This window comes from Choloepus didactylus, chromosome 8 (genome assembly GCF_015220235.1).
Source record: "Choloepus didactylus isolate mChoDid1 chromosome 8, mChoDid1.pri, whole genome shotgun sequence".
NCBI lineage: Eukaryota > Metazoa > Chordata > Mammalia > Pilosa > Megalonychidae > Choloepus > Choloepus didactylus.
This window is the reverse complement of record NC_051314.1, coordinates 114233731-114260797: the sequence shown is the minus strand read 5'-3', so window position 1 is coordinate 114260797 and position 27067 is coordinate 114233731. Positions and strand designations below refer to the sequence as shown.

Below are 27067 nucleotides of genomic sequence, written 5' to 3'. Positions count from 1 at the left end.
ATATCCACATATTGGGGAGACCACCTTTTCTCAGCCCCACTGTCCTCAAACATCGGGGTGCCACCTGGACTCTCCTTCTCCAGGGCAAAGGCTCTCCCCTCTCCAAACAGTGGGGTGGCAGCCAGGCTCTCCCCAATACCCAGGGAATGTGCTCCACCCTCTCTGAGGCCTGGGGTGGCAGCACTCTTCCTGAGCATTGAGGTGGAAGGCCCACCCTCTACCTCTGGGGCAAACTGACCCTTTCCATGTGTGTGGGCTGCTCCACTCTCCCAGCCTGAGACCTCTTGACTTCAGACCTCAATCTCCGTGGCTCTGTCTTTGGAGAAATGTTTCCTTCAATTTGTTCCTTGTCTGTTTCCTCTAGTACAGACCAGCAGCGGCTCAGTCTATACAGACCTCACAAAAATCTTGTTAGCTTGGCATGAAGCACACAGGGGTCAAAACCATCAGACAATAGGAGTTTCCACAAATCCTTTCTGGATTACTCCATCTCTGATTCTGGCTTGTAATGAAATGGCGGCTGGGTTCCTTGTTTGGTTAAATCCTTATATGGGGATGTAGCCTCTGGGTTCTCACTTTCTGGAAGCCTGGAATTGTCCAAACTATCAGTTTCTGGTTTCTGTGTACCCAAGAGTTCATTTCTCAGCTTATCTCTGTCCTGTCGCATTTTACCATAAGCTGTAAGTAGAAGCCAGGCTATATCCGCCACACATAGTCTGCAGATCTCTGCTAAGTATTCCAGCTCATCACTTTCAAATTCTGCCTTCCATCCAACAACAGAACTCAATTTTGCCAAATTCTCTGCCACTTTAAAACAAGGATCACTTTCCTTCCGGTTAGCAATGACAAATTCATCATTTCTGTTCAAGGCCTCATCAGAAGTATCTTTAAAGTCCATATTTCCACAAACAGTCTCTTCAAAGCAATCTAGGCCTTTTCTATCAAGCTCCTCACAGCTTTTCAAGAATCTTCCCCTTATCCATTTAAAAAGCCATTCCAACATGTTTCGTATTTGTAAGCTCAGCAGCAGCAACACCCCACTTCTCCGTTACCAAAATCTGTTCCAGTTTGCTAATACTGCCGTTTACAAAACACCAGAAATGGATTGCCTTTTTTAAAGGGGATTTACTTGATTACAAACTTACAGTCTTAAGGCCATAAAGTGTCCAAGGTAAGGCATCAACAGTCAGGTATCTTCACGGAAGGATGGCATCTGGAAAACCTCTGTTACTTCAGAAAGCTCATGGCTGGCGTCTGCTTGCTCCCAGGTTGTGTTTCAGTTCCTCTCTCAGCTCCTGTGCATTCTTCAAAGTGTCCCTCGTGGCTGCAGCTCTGAGGTTCTTCTGTTTGTGAGCCCCCTTTTAAGATTCCAGTGAACTAATCAAGGCCCATGCTGAATGGGTGGGGCCACACCTCCACAGAAATTAATCAGAGTTATCACCTACCTTTGGGTGGGTCACATCTCCATGGAAACAACCTAATCCGTATGTTCAACTTAATCAACACTAATACATCTGCCCCCACAAGATTGCATCAAGAACATGGCTTTTTCTGGTGGGCATAATATATACAAACAAGCACAGTGTGTAACTAAGAGGATGGCATAAATTAAATTACAGAATGTTTGCCAATATGATACATATAAGAGAATTTAAAAGCAGATTAATTTAGTCGAACTGGAAAAGTCCTAGACATTAGTTTGAAGAAGTATTAAGACAGATTTGAGAAGTGGAATTTATTAATGTTTTCAATGGTTACATTGATTCATATTCTGCCTCTCAAAAAGGGTAAAGAAAGGGACCCTTTTAAAAACAAAGAATCCTCTGTTCTTTAGCTATGTCTATACTAATATGTAAACTATAACTTTAAGTTTCATGTTTAGAATAGTATATAGTCTGTTGAAGTGGAAATATGTTATATGTATGCTCTGTCCCAAGATTACACCAAGTGTAGTATAATTTGTTGTTATGTGAAAATATCTGAGAAATTACCCCAAGATATACCTTTTATATTTGGACCTATTATAGGAATATTTGGGTTAGGTGTAAAAAGTAAAAATAAGCAAAAGACTGCAGAAGCTTCATGATATCTACAATTCTTTCTTTCTCCAAAAAGAAAAGATTGGCTATTATTTTAGTTGTGTATTGCCCTATAACAAATTACTCCCAAATTAGCAGCTTGAAACAACACACATTAATTATTGCATTGTTTCTGTGGGTCAGACGTCTGGGTCCTCTGCTTCACTGTATCTCAAAAGGCTTCAAAGGTGTCAGCTCAGGGTCTGCAGTCTCATCTGAAGCATCAACTGGAAAAGGATCCATTTCTGTGCAAGTTCAGTGGTTGTTGGACTAAGTCCTCAGTTCCTCTCTGGCTGTAGAACAGAAGCTACCCTGCGTTCCTTGCCATGCTTTCTAACATGCAGCTTGCTTCATCAAAGTGTGCAAATGACAGCAATAGAGTCTGCTAGCCAGCTAGAAGTCACAATCTTTTATAAATTAATCACGGAAGTAACAGCCACTCAATGGTACTGTATTCTATTAGTTAAAAGTCAGTTACTCAAGGGAAGGTACAAGTTACACAAGGCTGTGGGTGCCAGGAAATGGAGATCACTGGGAGAACAAGATCTTAAGAGGCTGTCTACCACCACTATGAAAAATAAAACTAAAAAGCAATATTACAGAGAAAAGTATTTAGGAACATGTGAAGTCAAATACCTTTGGAAACTTTAAAAATTGCTTCACTCCAAATACTTTTAAACTAAGTATAAGCCACATATGTTGAATTTAACTAAGAAATTAATATAATGTCTCATTTAGAGAAGCTAAGGGATTTCTCACATTTCTTGACCTTATTCTCTAAAATACTACCTTTCAAGCCACCTTCTGACAATTATTTCATTATTTCATTTCATTTACATATTTGTTTTCTTTCTTGGCAATAGACATAAGCTTCATGAGGACAGACAACTGGTTCACGTTGTTTACCCCTTTATCCTCAGCTCCTACAATATATGCCTGACACCAGATTGAAAAAGATACATGAATTTCTTCCTAAAGTTAGAACTTTAATTCCCTCCAATCATTATTTAATCTAAAGTTTCCAGTTAGCCAAATGTTATTCTCAATAAAATGGAACTTTTACATTTTCTTGCTTTCACCCATTCTGGTAGCTGAACAATGGTCACATATTTCTTGCAGCTACTCCCATCAAAAGGTAAAGTCTAATCACTGCTTGAATCTGAGCTGGCCTTGTGATTGCTTTAACCAGAAGAATGAGGTGAAAGTGATATTATGTGACTTGCAGGCTCAGGCCTCGGGATACCTTGCAGCTTCCATCCTTGCCCTCTTGGAATGTTTCCACCATACTTTGAAGAAACCCAGAGTAAGATCAGATGGAGAGGGAGAAGTCTAGCTGTCCCAGCTGTGTTAGCCATCTTGGCTGAGCTCCAGTCGTGTGGCTGAGGCCATCTTGGAATTCTTGGCCCTAGTCAAGCCTCTAGCTCAGTGCTCTTCAACAGAATTTTCTGCCATAGTAAAAATGTTAATATATCTAGGATTCTATTATGGGCATACAATCACCGCAAAACATAGCAGTTTGAAACAACAGTCATTTATTTGCTCAAGATTCTGCAATTTGGTTGGACTAAGCTGGGCAGTTCTTCTCCTGTTTTCACCTGGAATTGTTCATGTGGCTCCAGCCTTCTAGAGCTGCTCTTTCCAAAACAGCAGCCACTAGCTACATTTGACTGTTTAAATTTAAATTAATTAAAATTAAATAAAATTTCAAATGCAGTTCCATAGCCATGCTAGCCGCATTTCGAGCTCAAGAGACCTCTGCCTTCCCCATTCTTCTTGCTTTGCCTAGATATCCTCAGGAGCTTTTGGCAGCCACCTTGGGGCCATAAGGCAAGAGAATGCTGGAAAATGAAGCCAAAACTGAGTATATGGAACTGAGAAAAGGAGATAAATTGGGTCCATTAAACCCTGGGTAAAGTCTCTTTTGAAGTCAGATTAACCTGTTCTATTCAGTCAGATGAGCTAACAAATTTCCTAGTTTGCTTAAATCAGTTTGGGTCAGATTCTCTGTGTTTGTAACTGAAGGAATCTTACATACTCCATGCCCCACCTTCAAACTTTTGTAGATGTCTTTTCAACAACTTAAGCATCAGTCTCTTTATATAATGACCCCTTTCTCCTTCAGAAAAATTGTTTACAGTTGCCTTGTTAGTAACTCTCAACAAGGGCCTCTCAACCCCCTGAAGCTCTGTTCTCTCCTGTTTAACTTATGTGGTAGTTATGTTAATTTTATAGATAGGTGTTTGAGAGTATATTTATTCTCATGGAGACTAAAGAAAGATCAGTCTAGCAAAGTTGAAGTAGAAAAGGAAAAAAAGAGCTAAGGTATATAATGTAATTAATAGGCAATTGTCTGCCTACTAACCCTTCTTAGTGTCTCAACGATTTCTCTTTGGCAGAGTCCTAAAAGATGAGTAGATGTTGAAGGACTTAGAAAGTTGGGAGTGAAAGATTATGCTTGAAAAGTCTAATTGGAAATACAGATTTAGGATTCATCACACCCATGTAAAATTAAAAGCAGAAAGATCTGGGCATCCATCATTTGCCTAAGACTTCAGATTCCCAGAGGTTGCAAAGGCAAAATTATTTTCCCTATTCCCCCCAAAAAATACTCCAAACATTTCAGTTCAAATTTATTGAACAAATACTGGTCATTAGCTATATAAAAATCACCATGGACCATACAAAGGTAAATGAAAAATGGTCCTTTCCCAAAAGGAACCTAAAAGTTATCAGAGGAGAGACCTCACTCTCTCTAGAGAGTTTGGCATAGCTAAGGGGAGTCTGGACTAGGGATTTGGTCAGGATGTGAGACACTGTAGTATCTAACAGAAGATCCTGTCCAGGTTGTTTAGGACAATATGATGCCACAAACATGTAGGTGTTGTGAATCCAGAGAGCAAATTCTAAACCTGAGCCAAACATGCAGGGACAAGTGGTAAGCAGGACAGAGTTTCTAGAAATCCAAACCAGGGAAATAACACAGGCTGAATTAGCACAATATACAGGAACTGGCAATGAACAGAGTCTAGGCCAGTGGTTCTCTACCTTGACTGCGTATGAGAACAGTGGTTCTCAGAATTGAGCATGCATCTGAATCACACGGAGGACTTGTAAAACACAAACTGCTTGGCCTCACCTTCTGAGTTTCTAACTCAAGTGGTTTGGGGTGGAACTCAAGAATCTCCATTTCTAAAAAATCCCCAGGTGATGCTGTTTTCACTGTTTGGGGAGACAAAACTTTGAAAGCATTGCATTAGAATAAACGGAAGAGTTTTTAAAAATCCCAATGCTCAAGCAGCATGCCACACCAATTTCATCCAAATCTCTGAAAATGGGACTCAGGCATCAGTATTTTTAAAGTGCTCCAGATGACTCCAGTGTACAGAGAGGGTCAAAAATCACTGATTGGGCTAGACTAAGACCAAAAAGAATTGTTGGGTGTTCTAAATAGGTGGCTAGACCTAAAAAGTACACATACAAATCTATCCTCTGTTTGGGTTTAATTTATTGTTTTGATCTGTAATTTACTAACTTCTGCATAGAACTTGTTATATATATTTGTGAGTACGCACGTGCACACTTGGGTGCCTATGTGGGGGTGTTATTTGTGTGTTGGTATGTACAGAAATTAGTTTTAACATTTTAAAGACCCTAATCAGAGCCCACATTCCGTATGTGACTATTCTAAGTGCTTCAAGTCCCTGCCTGTATCTGGAGTATATTAATTAGCATAAGGGATGTAATAATTTTCACTGGTGAAATGAATGGTATTTCAGGATATGTGCGTTGGCTATACGTATTGTTCAAGCACCTCTATACAAGTTTCTAGCAAGCACAGCTGCCCACAGCATTTGAAATAGCATTCTATGCCTAGGACTCCATTTGGATTCTGTGTCCCCACTCTTAGGGAGACTTCTGTCACCTGATCTGATCAGAAGATTGATTTGATACTGTTGTTGGAACAGTGTCACATCTGAGACAGGTAAACCTTGCATATACCTTTCATGCAAACTACTGGTCAGAATGCCCAAAAGACAGCTGGGACTATACAACTTTTTCAGAGTTTGTATTTTCTCAACTTTTTTAGATCTAATTGAAGTACCATACACTGCACATATTCAAAGTGTGCAATGTGATCAGTTTCAGCATATGTATGTATACCCTCCATTAAACCACCACAATTAAAATAATGTTCCATCACTGTCAAGTTTCCTTGTACTCCTCTGCCTTAATTCATTTCTCCTTCCTTCCCCATCCCCAGGCACCCACTGTTTGCTTCATAGTTTGGCAAGTGTTCATGCCTTTGTTGTGTGTTCAGCCATGAATGCATAGTGGTCTTGTTTTTGTCTTGATCCATCATGGTCACAGAATGACTTTGCCTGATGCCTGTGTGCTGTGAAATTGTTTATGTTCAACAGGAGAACACCCAGGCCTAGCTCTGAGTGCCAGGCCACCTCCTACCTGTCACTTTTCTCAGTTGTGTGGAAGAATAAACCAAGGAATGTAACCTAATCTAGGAAATCAAAGATGGCTTCTCTCAGGAACTGATATTTGAACAAAAGTTTTAAAAGTCAAAAGGTCTTCTGTTACCACAGTCCCAGCAATAGATCTAGCCTTTTCCTCTGTTTACTTCCACTCACCAACACTATTTTTTCCCACATATGAATTATGCCTGGAAAGCATGAGTCAAAGGTGGCTTTCCATACCATTCCCACCTTCCTTAAATGAGACAACCTCACCTGGCTGTGGAGTTTCTATGGGTAGTATCTGTTAAGAGTTGGTGTGAAAAAATAAAATAATAATAATGTCAATTCAATGTCAAGGGTGAGGTAAATGATAAATAATGCTCATACATAAATGGAACCGAAATTTTAAAGATAGCTCAAGATTATTGGGCAGGAAATAAAATAATGTTTCTCTCAAAATTGTGTTTCTGATAGGAAGAATGAAATATTAAAAATGAAAGAATGGGTCTTCAAACTTAGGGAAGAGAATCTGGTAGATACCTGAAGAAAGGGGAGTAAGGCAACATTTTTTTTCTCCCTTATTTCAAAACTTGGTGGTGTAAATGATAAATAGAAATTTCTCCCACAGCAGAATGAATGAACTCTGCAGCAACCCCACCTGATCGAAGTCTTTACATTTCCTGGAATTCCAGTTCTTCAAAAGGTCTTAGGAGTTCGATGAAGATTAAAGGGTTGGGTCAATGGGCTGAATATCTCACATGCTCTTGGGCTGAACAATCGATGATTTAAATAAGAGCCGTACACTATCTGGTAAAATGGAAGCATCCGTCTACACATGGGTAGTGAATCCCCACTGGGAAAAGTGAACCTCCTTCTTAAATCCTGAGAGCCCAGGAGAGAATCTGGACCATTATGCCCTGAGAACCCTGGGGCTTTTCTAACTACTTATGGTCTGGGAATTTTAATTCCCAATGGCATTTTTATTTTAAATATTGAGTGCTGAGGATAGACCACTGTAATGGTAAAATATCCTATACAAGTTATTTTGTATTTTTCTGGCCTTCAAGAGGTAGTACATTAATACTGAAAGAAAGAATATTCTTTTGAAAGAAATAGTCATTTTTGTTACCTTAATTCTAATTCACTTTCAACAAATACTCATTGAAAGCCCCCTACTTTCAAACATTGTATTGGATGCTTTCACATCACTACCATGTAACAATGTAGTGGAATAAATACTTTTATTCCTGTTTTGTTTTTTTTTTTTAAGTTAAGGATCCGTATTCTTCTACATATGACATTTAGGAAAGCACAGTCCTGCTGATGGTGAGAAGCTCAGCATACGAAATAACACAGAAATCTCATGTCTGCCCAAGAGAGACTCTCCAAAGTACATTTACTAGAGATTCAGAAATATTTCAGATTGTTAATTCAGAGATCCAAACATATAAGACCATGCAGTAGATCTCTTTTATAGATATGGAGACTGACTGCAGTTTGCATGCAAATCAATTTCATATGCACATAAAAATGTCTGTATAATTGCAGAGTACCAAATCCAGTGCACAGCATCTAAAAACAAGCCTGATAATGTAGGGGCTAATTACTCTCTAGGATAGAAAAGGGCACAAAGCACCTGGAAATCTAATTTCTTCCCCCTAAAATATACAGCAGTGGGTGCCTAGAAGTTAAGATACTTTTAAATTTCACATTTCACTTATACCATTAAATATTTGCCAACATAGCTTCCACAATCATTTATATTTTAAAAACTTGTAAATTCCACTAATTAAAAAAGAAGCTAGCAATGGAGCAGGCTCGGCAGCAAAGGCACAGGAGAAATTGGCTGACAAAATTGCCACTCAAGTTTCTGTTTTCTTTTATCCACTGCTCTATTGGGTATATTTAAAAGTGAATTAGCTCTGTGTTTCTGTTCTTATAAATAAGTATCTTGTTTTATGTTAAAAAAAAAAGCTGTGGACATTCATTTTGGCTGTTTTATTGCAATGTACAACTAATAGTATATAAGGTACTATTAATTGCTATCGGATGTACCAAACATAAATAAACAGCGAAGCAGGATCAAGACTTTCACCAAATCTGGAAAACAGAGGAACACGACGGTAACCTGCAAAGAGAATCATATCTAATTAGAATGATAAAAATAATCAGTGATGGTCCTGATAGTGCTACTGAGAAAGGAGGTATTAGATTTACTAAGCATATGTGAAACCATGACTTAGTAGTTATGTTTCCATCTTGTATATTAATTTTCCACAAAAATCAAATATTTGCAGTTTCTATTCTGGCTTCCTAATGCCTAACATTGAGCACACAATTTGCGCATCTCCTGTATCAAAGCATGGCATGCTCCAAAATTAGCCACCACCCCTCTGCTACAGGAAAACCCTGTTTCCTAGGAACATCTCAGATGGTATTAGAAAAGTGAACATACGAAGGCAAGATAACTGGGAGCACAGAGAAAATCGCCCAGGCAACACAACTCTGCAACATAAAGTCAACCCCAAAAAGAGTCAAGAAAGGACAGCTTTGAGCTCCCTGTCTCTTTTCCTCAGGCAAGAAAAGAGCAAGTCACTGCTTCTCACTTCTGTTTGATTCCCATCCTTCATTTTCTTTATGGTAGTCATGACTACTCTTTGCTGAAACAGAAGAGCTATGATCCATGTAAAGAAATACTTATACCTGCCAAATTTGACTAATTAGTCTTCCTAGCAATCCCCCACCCCATCCCACCTTCCACATGAGAACATATTTCTATAATTCCACAGAAAGAAAATATAAGCCAATACAAAAAATTTCCTTTATATCCAAATTTCATGGGCAGAGCTTTTTGGTATATTAAATGTGTCTATGATAAACTCAAGTTATATTTAAATGTTAACATGATAATCTTATTTTTAGGAATATTACCTTTGTTCATGCATAGAACTGGTAAAGTATATTGCCCGAGAAATTCATTTCCAGTTAGCGTACCTTGATTTTCAACAACAAATCGTATCAGAGCCAATTCTGGCATGTGAATAATAAATGTGAATGTTTCATTCCATCTTGGACTAAAAGCTGTAATATAAAGGAATGGATAAACTAAAAGAATCAAAGACCATCTCTCTAAGGAAAAATGTATAATATCTGTTTTCCAAAATTTTTCAATATATCATTAATAATAATAATAGCTTCTGTTATTTTATCTTCATTTTATTGAGATATATTCACATACCACGCAGTCATACAAAACAAATCGTACTTTCGATTGTTCACAGTACCATTACATAGTTGTACATTCATCACCTAAATCAATCCCTGACACCTTCATTAGCACACACACAAAAATAACAAGAGTAATAATTAGAGTGAAAAAGAGCAATTGAAGTAAAAAAGAACACTGGGTACTTTTGTCTGTTTGTTTCCTTCCCCTATTTTTCTACTCATCCATCCATAAACTAGACAAAGTGGAGTGTGGTCCTTATGGCTTTCCCAATCCCATTGTCACCCCTCATAAACTACATTTTTATACAACTGTCTTCGAGATTCATGGGTTCTGGGTTGTAGTTTGATAGTTTCAGGTATCCACCACCAGCTACCCCAATTCTTTAGAACCTAAAAAGGGTTGTCTAAAGTGTGCGTAAGAGTGCCCACCAGAGTGACCTCTCGGTTCCTTTTGGAATCTCTCTGCTACTGAAGCTTATTTCATTTCCTTTCACATCCCCCTTTTGGTCAAGAAGATGTTCTCCGTCCCACGATGCCAGGTCTACATTCCTCCCCGGGAGTCATATTCCACGTTGCCAGGGAGATTCACTCCCCTGGGTGTCTGATCCCACGTAGGGGGGAGGGCAGTGATTTCACCTTTCAAGTTGGCTTAGCCAGAGAGAGAGGGCCACATCTGAGCAACAAAGAGGCACTCGGGAGGAGGCTCTTAGGCACAACCATAGGGAGGCCTAGCCTCTCCTTTGCAGCAACCGTCTTCCCAAGGGTAAAACCTATGGTAGAGGGCTCAGCCCATCAAACCACCAGTCCCCTATGTCTGTGGTCATGTTAGCAACCATTGAGGTGGGGTAGGCGAATACCCCTGCATTCTCCACAGGCTCCTCAAGGGGGCACTACATCTTTTTTTTCCTTGTTTTTCTTTTTTTTTTTTTAACTTTCCCTTCTTTTTTAAATCAACTGTATGAAAAAAAAAGTTAAAAAGAAAACAAACATACAATAAAAGAACATTTCAAAGAGACCATAACAAGGGAGTAAGAAAAAGACAACTAACCTAAGATAACTGCTTAACTTCCAACATGTTCCTACTTTACCCCAAGAAAGTTACCTAATATAGCAACATTTCTGTGAACATGTTCCTACTATATCCATCAGAAATTAACAGACCATAGTCATTCCTGGGCATCCCCAGAACATTAAAAAGCTTATCTGTTCTTCTTGGATTATTGTTCCCCCTTCCTTAATTGCTCTCTATTGCTAGTTCCCCTACATTCTACATTATAAGCCATTTGTTTTACATTTTTCAAAGTTCACATTAGTGGTAGCATATAACATTTCTCTTTTTGTGCCTGGCTTATTTCGCTCAGCATTATGTCTTCAAGGTTCATCCATGTTGTCATATGTTTCACCAGATCGTTCCTTCTTACTGCCGCGTAGTATTCCATCGTGTGTATATACCACATTTTATTTATCCACTCATCTGTTGAAGGACATTTGGGTTGTTTCCATCTCTTGGCAATTGTGAATAATGCTGCTATGAACATTGGCATGCAGATATCTGTTCGTGTCACTGCTTTCCGATCTTCCGGGTATATACCGAGAAGTGCAATCGCTGGATCGAATGGTAACTCTATATCTAGTTTTCTAAGGAACTGCCAGACTGACTTCCAGAGTGGCTGAACCATTATACAGTCCCACCAACAATGAATGAGAGTTCCAAATTCTCCACATCCCCTCCAGCATTTGTAGTTTCCTGTTTGTTTAATGGCAGCCATTCTAATCGGTGTTAGATGATATCTCATTGTGGTCTTAATTTGCATCTCTCTAATAGCTAGTGAAGCTGAACATTTTTTCATGTGTTTCTTGGCCATTTGTATTTCCTCTTCAGAGAACTGTCTTTTCATATCTTTTGCCCATTTTATAATTGGGCTCTCTGTACTATTGTCATTGAGTTGTAGGATTTCTTTATATATGCAAGATATCAGTCTTTTGTCAGATACATGGTTTCCAAAAATTTTTTCCCATTGAGTTGGCTGCCTCTTTACCTTTTTGAGAAATTCCTTTGAGGTGCAGAAACTTCTAAGCTTGAGGAGTTCCCATTTATCTATTTTCTCTTTTGTTGCTTGCGCTTTGGGTGTAAAGTCTAGGAAGTGGCCACCTAATACAAGGTCTTGAAGATGTTTTCCTACATTATCTTCTAGGAGTTTTATGGTACTTTCTTTTATATTGAGATCTTTGGTCCATTTTGAGTTAATTTTTGTGTAGGGGGTGAGGTAGGGGTCCTCTTTCATTCTTTTGGATATGGATATCCAACTCTCCCAGCCCCAGTTGTTGAAAAGACCATTATGACTCAGTTCAGTGACTTTGGGGGCCTTATCCAAGATCAGTCAGCCATAGATATGAGGGTCTATCTCTGAATTCTCAATTCAATTCCATTGATCTATATGTCTATCTTTGTGCCAGTACCATGCTGTTTTGGCAACTGTGGCTTTATAATAAGCTTCAAGTCAGGGAGTGTAAGTCCTCCCACTTCGTTTTTCTTTTTTAGAGTGTCTTTAGCAATTCGAGGCATCTTCCCTTTCCAAATAAATTTGATAACTAGCTTTTCCAAGTCTGCAAAGTAGGTTGTTGGAATTTTGATTGGGATTGCATTGAATCTGTAGATGAGTTTGGGTAGAATTGACATCTTAATGACATTTAGTCTTCCTATCCATGAACATGGAAAATTTTTCCATCTTTTAAGGTCCCCTTCTATTTCTTTTAGTAGAGTTATGTAGTTTTCTTTGTATAGGTCTTTTACATCTTTGGTTAAGTTTATTCCTAGGTACTTGATTTTTTTAGTTGCTATTGAAAATGGTATCTTTTTCTTGAGTGTCTCTTCAGTTTGTTCATTTCTAGCATATAGAAACATTACTGACTTATGTGCATTAATCTTGTATCCCGCTACTTTGCTAAATTTGTTTATTAGCTCTAGTAGCTGTATCGTCGATTTCTCAGGGTTTTCCAGATATAAGATCATATCATCTGCAAACAATGACAGTTTTACTTCTTCTTTTCCAATTTGGATGCCTTTTATTTCTTTGTCTTGCCGGATTGCCCTGGCTAGCACTTCCAGCACAATGTTGAATAACAGTGGTGACAGCGGGCATCCTTGTCTTGTTCCTGATCTTAGAGGGAAGGCTTTCAGTCTCTCACCATTGAGTACTATGCTGGCTGTGGGTTTTTCATATATGCTCTTTATCATGTTGAGGAAGTTTCCTTCAATTCCTACCTTTTGAAGTGTTTTTATCAAAAACGGATGTTGGATTTTGTCAAATGCTTTTTCAGCATCTATTGAGATGATCAATTGATTTTTCCCTTTTGACTTGTTAATGTGTTGTAATACATTGATTGATTTTCTTATGTTGAACCATCCTTGCATGCCTGGAATGAACCCCACTTGGTCATGGTGTATGATTTTTTTAATGCGTCTTTGGATTCGATTTGCAAGTATTTTGTTGAGGATTTTGGCATCTATATTCATTAGGGAGATTGGCCGGTAGTTTTCCTTTTTTGTAGCATCTTTGCCTGCTCTGGTATTGTTCTGGTATTAGATTGATGTGAGCTTTATAAAATGAGTTAGGTTGTGTTCCATTTTCTTCAATGTTTTGAAAGAGCTTGAGTAAGATTGGTGTCAGTTCTTTCTGGAAAGTTTGGTAGAATTCCCCTGTGAAGCCATCTGGCCCTGGGCATTTATTTGTGGGAAGCTTTTTGATGACTGATTGGATCTCTTTGCTTGTGATGGGTTGGTTGAGGTCTTCTATTTCTTCTCTGGTCAGCCTAGGTTGTTCATATCTTTCCAGGAAATTGTCCATTTCTTCTACATTATCCAGTTTGTTGCCATACAGTTCTTCATAATATCCTCTTATAATTTTTTTAATTTCTTCAGGATCTGCAGTTATGTCACCTTTTTCATTCATTATTTTGTTTATATGGGTCTTCTCTCTTTTTGATTTTGTCAGTCTAGCTAGGGGCTTGTCAATCTTGTTGATCTTCTCAAAGAACCAACTTTTGGTGATATTTATCCTCTCTATTGTTTTTTTGTTCTCTATGTCATTTATTTCTGCTTTAATCCTTGTTATTTCTTTTCTTCTACTTGGTTTAGGATTGGTTTGCTTTTCATTTTCTAGCTTCTTCAGTTGATCCATTAGTTCTTTGATTTTGGCTCTTTCTTCCTTTTTAATATATGCATTTAGTGCTATAAATTTCCCCCTTAGCACTGCTTTTGCTGCATCCCATAGGTTTTGGTATGTTGCGTTCTCATTTTCATTCGTCTCTATATATTTAGCAATTTCTCTTGCTATTTCTTCGTTAACCCACTGATTGTTTAGGAGTGTGTTGTTTAACCTCCAGGTATTCGTGAATTTTCTAAGTCTCTGATGGTTATTAACTTCTAATTGTATTCCATTGTGGTCAGAGAATGTGCTTTGAATAATTTCAATCTTTTTACATTTATTGAGGCTTGTTTTATGTCCCAGCATATGATCTATTCTGGAGAAAGTCCCGTGAGCACTAGAAAAGTATGTGTATCCTGGTGATTTGGGATGTAATGTCCTGTATATGTCTGTTAAATCTAATTCATTTATCAGATTGTTTAGGTTTTCAATTTCCTTATTGGTCTTGTGTCTGGTTGATCTGTCTATAGGAGAGAGTGATGTGTTGAAGTCTCCCACAATTATTGTGGAAACATCAATTGCTTCCTTTAGTTTTGCCAGTGTTTCTCTCATGTATTTTGTGGCACCTTGATTGGGTACATAGACATTTACGATTGTTATTTCTTCTTGTTGAATTGCCCCTTTTATTAGTAAGTAGTGGCCTTCTTTGTCTCTCAAAACATCCCTGCATTTAAAGTCTATTTTATCTGAGATTAATATTGCTACACCTGCTTTCTTCTGGCTGTAGCTTGCATGAAATATTTTTTTCCATCCTTTCACTTTCAGTTTCTTTGTGTCCCTGTGTCTAAGATGAGTCTCTTGTATGCAACATATTGATGGTTCATTTTTTTTTGATCCATTCTGCGAATCTATATCTTTTAATTGGGGAGTTTAATCCATTTACATTCAACGTTATAACCGTGAAGGCATTTCTTGAATCAGCCATCTTATCCTTTGGTTTATGTTTGTCATATTATTCCCCTCTCTCTATTAATATCCTTTATTGTACCCATACCGAATCTCTTTAGTACTGAACCTTTCTCCAAGTCTCTCTGTCCTTTCTTTGTTTCTCTGTCTGTAGGGCTCCCTTTAGTATCTCCAGTAGGGCAGGTCTCTTGTTAGCAAATTCTCTCAGCATTTGTTTGTCTGTGAAAAATTTAAGCTCTCCCTCAAATTTGAAGGAGAGCTTTGCTGGATAAAGTATTCTTGGCTGGAAATTTTTCTCACTCAGAATTTTAAATATATCGTGCCACTGCCTTCTCACCTCCATGGTGGCTGCTGAGTAGTCACTACTTAGTCTTATGCTGTTTCCTTTGTATGTGGTGAATTGCTTTTCTCTTGCTGCTTTCAGAACTTGCTCCTTCTCTTCTGTGTTTGACAGTGTGATCAGAATATGTCTCGGGGTGGGTTTATTTGGATTTATTCTATTCGGAGTTCGCTAAGCATTTATGATTTGTGTATTTATGTTGTTTAGAAGATTTGGGAAGTTTTCCCCAACAATTTCTTTGAATACTCTTCCTAGACCTTTACCCTTTTCTTCCCCTTCTGGAACACCAATGAGTCTTATATTTGGACGTTTCATATTATCTATCATATCCCTGAGGTACATTTCGATTTTTTCAATTTTTTTTCCCCATTCTTTCTTTTATGCTTTCATTTTCCCTTCTGTCATCTTCGAGGTCACTGATTCGTTGTTCAGCTTCCTCTAGTCTTGTACTATGAGTGTCCAGAATCTTTTTAATTTGGTCAACAGTTTCTTTAATTTCCATAAGATCATCCATTTTTTTATTTAGTCTTGCAGTGTCTTCTTTATGCTCTTCTAGGGTCTTCTTGATATCCTTTGTATCCTGTAATATGGTCTCATTGTTCATCTTTAGTTCTTTGAGTAGCTGCTCTAGGTGGTGTGTCTCTTCTGATCTTCTGAATTGGGTGCTTGGGCTTGGGTTATCCATATCATCTAGTTTTTTCATATGCTTTATAATTTTCTGTTGTTTTTGGCCTCTTGGCATTTGCTGAACTTGATAGGGTTCTTTTAGGATGTGTAGACCAATTGAAGTCCTTATCTCTAATTTATCAGATCTACAGCTTCGTGGAGTACACTTTCTCTAACTAATCAGCAGGTGGCGTCCACGAGCCACCTGTTCTCCACAAGCCAGTTCTCCCCTGCTTAGCCTTTTTGGTGAGTGGGGGAGTGAGTCTTGTGGGGTCCAATTGGTGTACCAAGCTTGCGTGTGTAGTTGGTGTTGCCCGTCCTGTATATGCGGCGTGTTTCTGGGCAGTCAGGGAGGGGGGGGTGGCTCTAACAATCAAATCTCCCTGGTGATCCTAGAGTTTTAAAGCTGCTGCAATAGTCTAATCCTTCAGTTCAGTCCTGCCACAGTTTGTCTCTGCCACTGACCCACAAGTCCTTGGTATTGGCGTATGGCTCCTGAGACTTGCAAGTGGGTCCCTCTTCCAGGCTGTGCAGCCCCTGGTCCTCTGTTGAGGGATGACTGTGCTATGTCACAGGTGAGTGCCGTCCCCCCAGGGTGGTTCTGGGCTGCTGGGCTGTGTAGGGAGGCTCCCAGTCTGCTGAAATGATGGCTGAATGGGGCTTTGTTAATTCACACTGCTCCACCTTCCCAACTCTGGGACAGTCAGCTAAGGTTGCAGGGAAGGCTAATGTCCACGCCCAGTTTTGTGGAGTGTGCCTGTTATTTGAAGCACTTCCGTCACACTGGGTTGTGTGGGGCAGCTCTGGGCTATGGGGCTGGCGATGGGCAGGAGTGTTTCCTGTCCACCAGGATGATGGCTGTGAGCGGACACCCTCCTTTCCTTGGGAAGTTGTGGTGTTTAGTGAAATTTCTCAGCCACTGGATTATTGCCTTTTGTCTCAGAGCTCTCTTAGTTCTGCTCTTGTCTTGACCTGCCCAAATTGCAAGTCTTTGAAGCTTTCTGTATTGGGCTTCTTAGGGTAATTGTTTTAGAAAAAGAAAAAAGGATTTAAAAAAAAAAAAAAAGAAAAGGGCCCTCCTCAGAGATCTAATGGGTTATTGAAATGCTAAGAGACAAAGCAATTAGGGCCATTAAGGAAAGGTCCACAGGGCAGAGAGATCAGCTTTTCTTCGGGATTTGCATATGAGCCTGAGGGCCTGAGCTCTGCCCTTCCCCTTTCTATGTTTACCAGAACTCCAAAAATCCTCTGCTTTTATTTTGGAGTTTTTCGTGCTGTTTTTTTCTATGTCTGTCTCCTCTCTGCTGGGCTGGCTACTTTCAGATTCTCTGGTGTCTGGTCTCAGTCTATCTATGGTTGGAGTTTGGATCAGTAGAATGAGTTTCTGATAAGGGCTGCCACTGCAGTTCTCCCTTCTCCTTCCCGGAGCTGACAGCCCCTCCTCCCACGGGACTGAGCCTGGCAGGGAGGGGCGCGGGTCCCCTGGCCGCAAAAACTTACAGATTTCGCTGATCTCAGCAGTTCCACGTTTTCATGAGTGTTGTATGATGTATGCCCAAAGTCAGATTGCTCTGTGGTGTCCAGTCCACGCAGTTCCTGGCTTTCTACCTACTTTCCTGGTGGAGTAACTAAAACATACAGCTCACCAGTCCGCCATCTTGCCCCCAATAGCTTCTGTTTTAGAGCACTTAAATTTTTAATGCACCCCAAAGAGGAATAGCAGTGTCAACAACAATATTTGCTGGGTATGTACTATGCTGGGCAATGTTATAAGAACTTCACAAAGATTATGTCATTTAATCCTCACAACAACTCCATCGGGATTATTATTATCCCCATTTATAGATAAGAAACTGACCCCAAAGATTTACATGACTCTAGGTTTTCACATTTACAAGCATCAAGTGGTGGAGCAAGGAATCAAGGAAGTCAGATTTCAGAGCAGGAACTTTATTCATAATGCAATCTGACTGAAATGTTTAAACATTTCCTTAACAAAGAAACTGAGACATGAAGAAGGTAAGTCACGTCATTTTTACATACCAGGTCCTGTTATTGGAAGACTCCCATAGATAGTTGCTGAACTGAAAGCTAACCAATGAGTGCTCTAGAGCTGGCTGTTGATCCTTCTTTTGACTATGTTCTCATTTCAAAGTCTAACGGTCTAACGTTGACGAGTAATTTAGGTCTATAGTAAAATAAATCATCCCAAATGACCAATCCCTTGCCAAAAACAAAATCGAATTTGTGTCAAATTGTGACCCAAATCATCCAAAACTTAAAGCATAATTTAATGGAATTAAGAAATTCATCCCCAAATCAAATATATCTTGACTTAATGAAGAATCAAAGGTTTGTAGAGAAATTATATGCACTGTGTTTCACATACAAAGGTAATGCTACATCTGCAATGTCAAAACTTATGTTCTTTGAATTACTTTTCCAGGAGCATTGATGAATTTGTGACTGATTATACTGTGTAACATTTCCTATGATGCCCCTGTGGTCACAAGGACATATTTACTAGATGGCAATACAGGATGCAGTCTATGCCCACGGAAATAGTAAGCAGTCTTGGCTTATGCTGGAATAATGACTGTGCTACCTTGACCTAAGAAGAGAAATAATTCCAAGGAGTACAGGGACAGGTTTAAGAGTCAATTTTTTTATAGACACTGCAAAATGTCTGCAGAAAATTCTTTTAACTGTTTTATGCTTCCTGCTCCACCCCCTACCTTACTACACACACTCTTCTTTTTCTGCCCTCCCTCCCTCCTTTCTCCTGTCCCTCTCCTCTCCACAACACAAAATCATGTATTGATTGTAAGAGAAGTACCAACTGTTAGCTGCCAAAGTAAAATAAAAAGTAAATCAGGACTAAGAGAATGAAAAGATAAGTCACAGACTGGGAGAAAATATTTGCAAAACCCAAATCAGATAAAGGACTTGTATCCAAACTACTCAAAGTACTCTTAAAACTTAACAATAAGAAAACTAGGATTTCAATTATAAAATGGGAAAAAGACCTGAACCAAATGTCACCAAAGAAGATATGCAAATGACAAATAAGCATACTAAATCATATCATGTGCTGTTAGGGAATTGCAAATTAAAACAAGATACCACTACACACCTATTGGAATGGCCAAGATCCAAAATTCTGATGACACAAAATGCTAAAGAGGATGTAGGGCAACAGGAACTTCCATTCATTACAAAATGGTATAGTCACTTTGGAAGAAATTTGGACAATTTCTTACAGAGCTAAGTATAGGCTTACTACACAATCCATATCCTAACTCTACTGTGTCTTTTTCATATAATTCTTCTTACCTAATCTGCATAAATAATATCCCTAAAGATAACTGTTATTGTTATATCCTTGTTTAAAAGCCCTAATTTTTTTCTTTTTTTCAGAAAAAAAGTTCCTACCATCTTAGCATGGCCACACTGACTTTCCTCATATAACTTTCTCATTTTATCTCATGCTAACGTTGTTTAAATACCCTATGTTCCACCCATTTTGAACTTTTTGACTTTTCCTAGCACATTTGAGTTTTGACTTCTCCATGCTTTAATTATCATATTATTCCTTCTGCCAAAATTTCTGTACCCCCAATCTCTGTGAAAATTCTACTCATTCTCCAAGAACCATCTCCAAATTAGCCCCTTTCACAAAAGTTCTTTGTACTTTTCTTAAAGCACTGATCAGAACCTATGTTATAACAGTCCTCCCTGCTTCTCATTTCCCATGTTGATCTGTAAACTATCTACATGGAGTTAGGTGGCGCATACATAATAATAAATCTAATAAACAGTGATCTTAAGTCTCTTGATACTTAGCATCAGGCTTTTAGCATAGCAGTGACTCAGTAATGTTTGATGAAGAAAATTGAATTTCTGTAGGAATTTTCCAGTAAAACCCAAGGATGTAACCAAAAGTCTACCAGGAGCTGGAATCATCTTATCATAAGGGGTGCATTAAATAAATAAAGGTTTTTTGCATATTGCCATAAGGATTCAAGTAAGGGATGGAGGGAACAAGAGGTAGGTTACTGTAAGTTCTCTGGCATCAGCAGTTACTGCACCTTGACACAGCTATTGTAATGTGCCTTCAACCTTAAGGCAGGCCAAACAAATCAGTAAGTAAGCCATCACCAGTACCTTGTCCTATTGATAACCTGGGGTGAGGAAGCAAAAACTTCCCAAATCTTTGTTCCATGCCTAAGAGGCCACACTCGAAGACAGCAGAGGGTGGCAGGTGAGGGTACGGGCAGGGACTGTCGACATTGGAAATCGTCAAACAAGAAAAGAAAAAAAATACTAATAAAACTCCACTTGCTCCTCTGTCAATGCTATTTAGCCCTGGAGCATATTTTCAGCCTCTGAAAGTGAGTCAACTATACTTTGGGAATATCCATTCAAAGAATATTGCAGATTCAAGGTTCATTTCCAAGTCGCCTCTGAGATGATCCTGACTACGGGTCGAACCCAGGAACCTGTACTTTTTTAATTTCTTAGTGACTTCAACCAGAGAGGAAAAAATGACAATGCCAGTAGTGTATGACAGAAGATGTCATGGGATGCTGGAAGACTGAAAATCATGACAAAGTCAATTTTTCCTATATTACCCTTCAGGCAAAAATGACTGGATTATGAATCCAACTATTGTATGAGCAGCTTTCTATGGCATCTTTAGACTGGGTCTAAGCCACAGACTTTTGATCTAAAATAATTCAAGCATTGAGGTAAAAATGTGTAATGTTCTGTGTCAGAAAAATTACAAGTTCTTTATTTTGCACAGGGGCTAGGAGCTAAGTAGATTTGCAGCTGTCAAATGTTTCTTAAATCAATGATATAGGAGATGCATGAAAAGGAAGTAAAAGTGAAAAAAAAGTAATAATTTTGCAGGTCAGATAATTCTGTGTATCTGTCATCTGAAAATATACTTAACATTTTCAATTATTACCGAGTTCTTTTTACTGTATATAACCCTTTAGTAATCTTGAACATAATGCAAAACTTTACCTTATAGACTATGAATATATATAAAAAATATATCAATATATATAATTATTTAAGCTTTCCAACAAGAAGTCTAATAGAAGTTCAATAAAATATGTAGGAACTCACCATTTTTTTTAATTACACGAGTCTGCTGTTTCACTCGATCATTTGGAACACCAAAAATTTCTATTATCACCAGGGTGTCTGCTTTGTTGGTTGATGAGTGATAACTAGGAGGCAACTGGATACCACTGATGAGCTGTGCAAAAGCATTTTGAATACAAGAATTTAGCAGAATATTAAGCTGCATCATCACTTAATTTCAAAATAAAAACATATTTAAAGAAAAGTTGGTAGATCTAAGGCATTCCCCACAAAAATTTAAGCTGGAAAATAATGCAAATTTTAAATTTTAACCCTTTTATCCTCAAGTAGCAGTACATGAATACTGAGAGTATGTCTAAATACATTTTACTGATATGTAATTATAGTGGAATACACATTGTCTAAGGCTTAAGATTCATTAACATATTTTTATTTTAAAAGCAGTAGTTATGAACAACTTTTATTGTACTTCAGGCTGAATTAGTCTGATAATGTGTTATTTTCAAGTTCATGTTATGTATAATATAAAGCAGAAAATTAGAAATAGTATGAACAGTACTCCTAAAATATAAAAACAATAAAAATTCTGTAAAATTTCCTATGATTGCATTTTCTGATAGAATTTATGTTTGAATTATTTATCGTGAGACTTGACATTATTCATTCCTGTCTACATTATCATGAAAAGGAACCTGAGTCTGACAAAATCAGTTACTCCATATGCATATTAGGGACTGAGTATCAGAAAATGGTTAACAAATTAATTAACAATATTTCCATTTAGCCTTTTATCAGCCAAGCTAATTATTGAAGCTAAGACTTGTTTTATTTTAAGGAATAAAGTGAGCACAAAATAACAAAAACTCTATTTGAAATGTACTAATCTCAGAATAAGAAATGGAAGAGATAAGATTAAAAATGCAGTTGTAAAAAATGAGGCATAATTTGAATTTCTGAAGATTATAATACAGAGGAACAAATAAATAAGTTTAAATAAAGAAGAAAGGAAAGAAGAGAAGGAAGGGAGGGGAGGAAGGGGGGAAGGTAAGGTGCAAAAGAGGAAGGGAGGAAAAAAGAGAACAAGAAAATGAAAGAAAAGAAAATAAATCTGTTAATGTGTAACTTTTCCTTTCCTAATTCCACACATTATAGCATTAGTTAGAAATCAGAGTGATAGAACAAATATTTAACAAGTATGGCAAGGATAGTGATCAATCAGAACAGACATCAGTGTAATTAGAAAGAGCATTGGCAATAAACAACTGGTACACTGATACCAGCCCGTAACAGCTGAATATCAGCTCTGCAGGCAATCGACCTTTACCAGCAAGGAGAAGTTCAGTTTTGGTTCCTCTTGTGCCAAAAAACCTTTGTCTGGTTAACAAACCAAATTTAATTTGAGAACTGAAAGAGAATTCAGAAATTACTCCGTCAAATAATTTGCAAACGCTGATTCATAAAGCCCTTCCCAGGGATGCCATGGAAGAAGGGATGTCAAACAGAAAACCTTCAGCAGTCAAGCAGAGTAGCTCTGCTTTCATATATTGGCCTTATGCATAGATTTTGCATTTAAAAGATGTTCCATGGTTTTAAGAAGTTTAAAAATAACTGGCCTAGTCCAAAACTCATGTTGGTGATGACAAACCAGAGACATTGAATGGTTTGAACAGGGGCATAAGAAAACTAAAGATAAAACTAGGCCTCTTGATTCCAATCCAGGCCCTCCGCAATTCTCACCAGCCATAAAGTAATCATAAAGCTCCCTAGAATGATCAATGCAAGGGAGAAAGACTCATATAGCCATGGCATCAGCTTCCTGGGAGAATCATTACCCTGCCTAGTTCATTCCATGCCACTGGAACCACACTCACCACACAGCTCTCCTCAAATACAACATGTGGCATTTGTAAACGTCTGAGCTTACTTCCTTCACTTCCTGAATAACAGAACACATATGTTCACTTTACTATTCACAACAGGAAAAATAAATCATTCATTCATTTAACCTAAATATACTGAGCATACACTTTGTGTCAGGCACTGTGAATGAGGGTTGAACAAAACACAGTTCTTATCCTTAATGAATTTTCAGACAAGTGGAGAAGAAAGTCAAGTACAGCAAGAAAACAATTATAATATAGAGTGAGCAGTAACATAATGTATACATGTATAGGGTTTTATGGGAAAACAGAGGAAAGTTACAGTAGAAGCACAAATAACTCAGCCTGCAAGAAAGCTTCTAAAAAGAGGTGACTTGTGTCTCAAAAAATGACTCAGCTCACAATAAGCCAGTGAAGGATGGAAAGATAGTCTAGTTAGAGGAAATAGCATGTGTGATACGTGGAGGTGTCATCATGGACAGAAAAGTCTCCTAGGTCCACATGATTACAGAACAGGGTGAAAGGTTAGGAGTGGGGAAAGACCGAGCTCTAGAGAAGGTGGCCAAGGCCTGACTGTGAAAGCAAGCAGGAGACACGAACAAGTATCAGGTAGACATGATAAGATCATCTTTGTAGCAAAGCCTCTCCAGTTGAATTGTGGACGATGGACCAGGAGGAGGGAGACAACCTTTGTGAAAACTCTTTAGGAAGCCAAAGGAATAGACCCAATGACTGGTAACACGTTCCTAAAACAGAAAAGCAGCAAATGGGTTCAGACCAAGGGAATAAATAAGAAAGACATTTAGGAGCAGGATCAGAAGAACTTAGAGATAAAGTGAATATGGGAAGTGAGGAGATGCAGAAAAAAGAATGACTCCCAATTTTCTAGCTTGAGCTGATTGAGTGGATTAATACTGCCACTCATGAAATTTAAATAAAATAGCAGAAACAGATTTGACTAGTTTGATGTTTGATGTTTCATATTTTAAGTTTGACAGAACAGTGATTAAATAGGTAGTGATGTTAAGTAGAATGTTAAAAATAGATCCCCTAAATGGGGTCAGATCAGAGATTTGAGCATCATTGATGTATACATGGTGGTTAAAGCCATGAATGTGTATAAAATAACCCAAGGATACTATTTAGTCTGAAAGGAAGTTTAAGAAGAAAGCTTTAGGCAACACAAATATTTTAGGGGGAGATAGAGAAAAAGGAACCCACAAAAGAAAAAGAGAAAGGATATCTTTACAGGTAGGAAAAAAAAGGAAAGAGTACAGTACAGAAGCACAGCAAGGAGATTTATGTGGAGTAGAGAGATCTTACAAAGTGGCTGATTTACCCTTCTTTTCACTAGAACAACCATTAAAAATACCAAAAGGATGCCAAATACAATACATAATAAAGTAAGCTTAAAGGTCAATGCTTCGTTTGCCAGATCATGGAAGGAATGCCAACTAATCAATCTTTGGCTACATCCAGTGTTGTAGGAAATTTCTAACAATCCACAACATGCTCCTACCTTAGAGTCACACAATCTGAAGAGCCAGGAGAAAAGTCACCCACGTAATTCACCGAAGCTTTTTCCTGCAATGACCAGGATCATTTCAGTACCCTTCATCTTTGCTATTCCTTCTTTTGACATGAATTTCTGTAACACTGTTCCCCAAACTCCATTTTCTGCCATGGTTAAGTGGCTAGGGGCTGAGGTGCCTGAGAGTGTTCCCCAAATGATGCTATAAGAGTGGCAGAAGAAGCTGAGCTAAGAAGAGTCATGGGAGAAGCACACTCTGGATGTTTCAGCTTTCCATGTGCTCAGACAGCTGATAATGGGAACAGGAAAGCTCTTATCAGCCAGCAGAACCAGCACAAGGTCATAATGTGAGACAGGATAAAACTGGCCAGGGGCAATAATATGAGCATTTTCCAAACTTCTGGACTATCCAAGATCTCTGGTTCCTGGAGCAATGAGTTAAATGGAAAGAGGAACCAAAGACACCTTACCCATTCCATTTATTTGAAAACAACAGATATAGATACAGTTTAAATAGGATTGTTACAAAAAATAAAATAGGACTGTTCATACTATAAGTGGAAAGAAAAAGCATCTAGGGGTTTTCAAAAGATTCCATGAAATATTGATATTATACAAAATACTTTCTCAGATCATAATGGAATGAAGTTGGAAATAAATAACAGGCAGAAGGCTGGAAAATTCACAAATATGTACTGAGGCTGAGCAATACACTCTTAAACAACCAGTGGGTCAAGGATGAAATTACAAGAGATTTAGTAAATATTCTGAAGGAAATGACAATGAAAACACAACATATCAAAACTTATGGGATGCAGCAAAAATGATGCTGAGAGGGAGATTTATTGCCCTAAATACCTATATTAGAAAATAAGAAAGAGTAAAAATCGAGGGATTAACACCTCACCTGGAAGAACTAGAGTAAGAACAGCAAACTAACCCCAAAGCAAACAGAAGGAAAGAAAAACAAAGATTAGAGCAGAAATATATGAAATTGAGAACATGAAAACAATAGAGAGAATTAAAAAAACAAACAAAAAAAATCCAGAAATGTTTTTTTTCAAGGTGGTTCTTTGAGAAAATCAATAAAATCAGTGGACACCTAGCAAGGCTAACCAGAGAGAGAGAGAGAGAGAGAAAGAAAGGAAGGATGAAAATAAAAAATGGGAAAGGGGATAGAACCACTGACTCCACAGAAATAAGGGAGATAATGAGAGGATACTATGAACAACTATATGCTAACAAACTAGACAACTTAGACAAATGGACAACTTCCTAGAAAAGCATGAACAACCAACATTGACCTGAGAAGGAATAGACAACCTCAACAAACCAATCACAAGTAAAGAGATTGAGTCAGTCATCATTTTTGAAGAAAAGCCCAAGACCAGATGGCTTCACTTGTGAATTCTACAAAGCATTCAAGAAAGAATTAGTACCAATCTTGCTCAAACACTTCAAAAAAAAACTGAAGAGGAGGGAAAGCTACTTAACTTATTCTATGAAGCCAACATCACTCTAATACCAAAATCAGACAAAGATACTACAAAAAAAAGAAAATTATAGACCAATCTCTTTAATGAATATAGATGCAAAAATCCTCAACAAAATACTTGCAAATTGAATCCAGCAGCACATTAAAATAATTATACACCATGACCAAGTGGGATTAATTCCAGGCATGCAGGGCTGGTTCAACACAAGAAAATCAATTAATGTAATACACCACATCAGTAAATCAAAGTGGAAAAATCACATCTCGTTTGATGCAGAAAAGGTAACTGACAAAATTCAACATCCTTCCTTGTTGAAAACACTCAAAAGGATAGGAATAGAAGGGGCCTTCCTCAATATGATAAAGGCAATATATGAAAAATGCACAGCTAACATCATACTCAATGGGGAAAGACTGAAAGCTTTTCCTCTTAGATCAGGAACAAGACAGGGATGTCCACTGTCATCATTGTTATTCAACATTGTGCTGGAAGTTCCAGCTAGAGCAATTAGGCAAGAAAAAGAAATAAAAGGCATCCAAATTGGAAAGGAAGAAGTAAAACTTTCACTGTTTGCAGATGACATGATCCTATATGTAGAAAATCCATAAAAATCTACAGCAAAATTATTAGAGCTTATCAATGAATACAGCAAAATGGCAGGGTACAAGATCAATACACAAAAATCAGTTATGTTCTTATACTTCAGTAATGAGCAATAGAAGGAAATCAGGAAAAAAAATCCATTTACAATAGCAACCAAAAGAATCAGGTATTTAGGAATAAACTTTACCAAGGCCACAAAAGATGTATACACAGAAAACGACAAGAAATTGCTGGAAAAAAAATCAAAAAGGAACAAAAAAGGGGGGGAGTGGAGAACATACCATGTTCATGGATTGGAAGACTAAATATAGTTAAGATGTCAATTCTACCTAAACTTATTTATATATTCAATGCAATACCAATTAAAATCCCAGCAACTGACTTTGCAGAACTAGAAAAAACAATAATCAAATTTATTTGGAAGGGCAAGGTGAACTGAAAAGCCAAAAATATCTTGAGAAAGAGGAATGAAGTGGGAGGTCTCACAATACCTGACTTTAAAGCATATTACGAAACTACAGTTGTCAAAACAGCATGGTACAGGCATAAAGAT

General features: G+C 38.0%; 1 protein-coding gene across 1 annotated transcript in view; it reads right to left on the bottom strand.

Annotated features, from left to right (window-relative positions):
* Positions 1-8586: 8586 nt before the first annotated feature.
* PLCZ1 (phospholipase C zeta 1) overlaps positions 8587-27067 on the bottom strand; it is a 62798-nt gene continuing 44317 nt past the window's right edge. Inside the window, exons 11-13 of the mRNA XM_037847489.1 lie at positions 21026-21158; positions 9476-9625; positions 8587-8672 (exon numbers count right to left, since the gene is read on the bottom strand). Coding sequence (XP_037703417.1) covers positions 8587-8672; positions 9476-9625; positions 21026-21158 — 369 coding nt within the window. The remainder of the gene's footprint in view (positions 8673-9475; positions 9626-21025; positions 21159-27067) is intronic.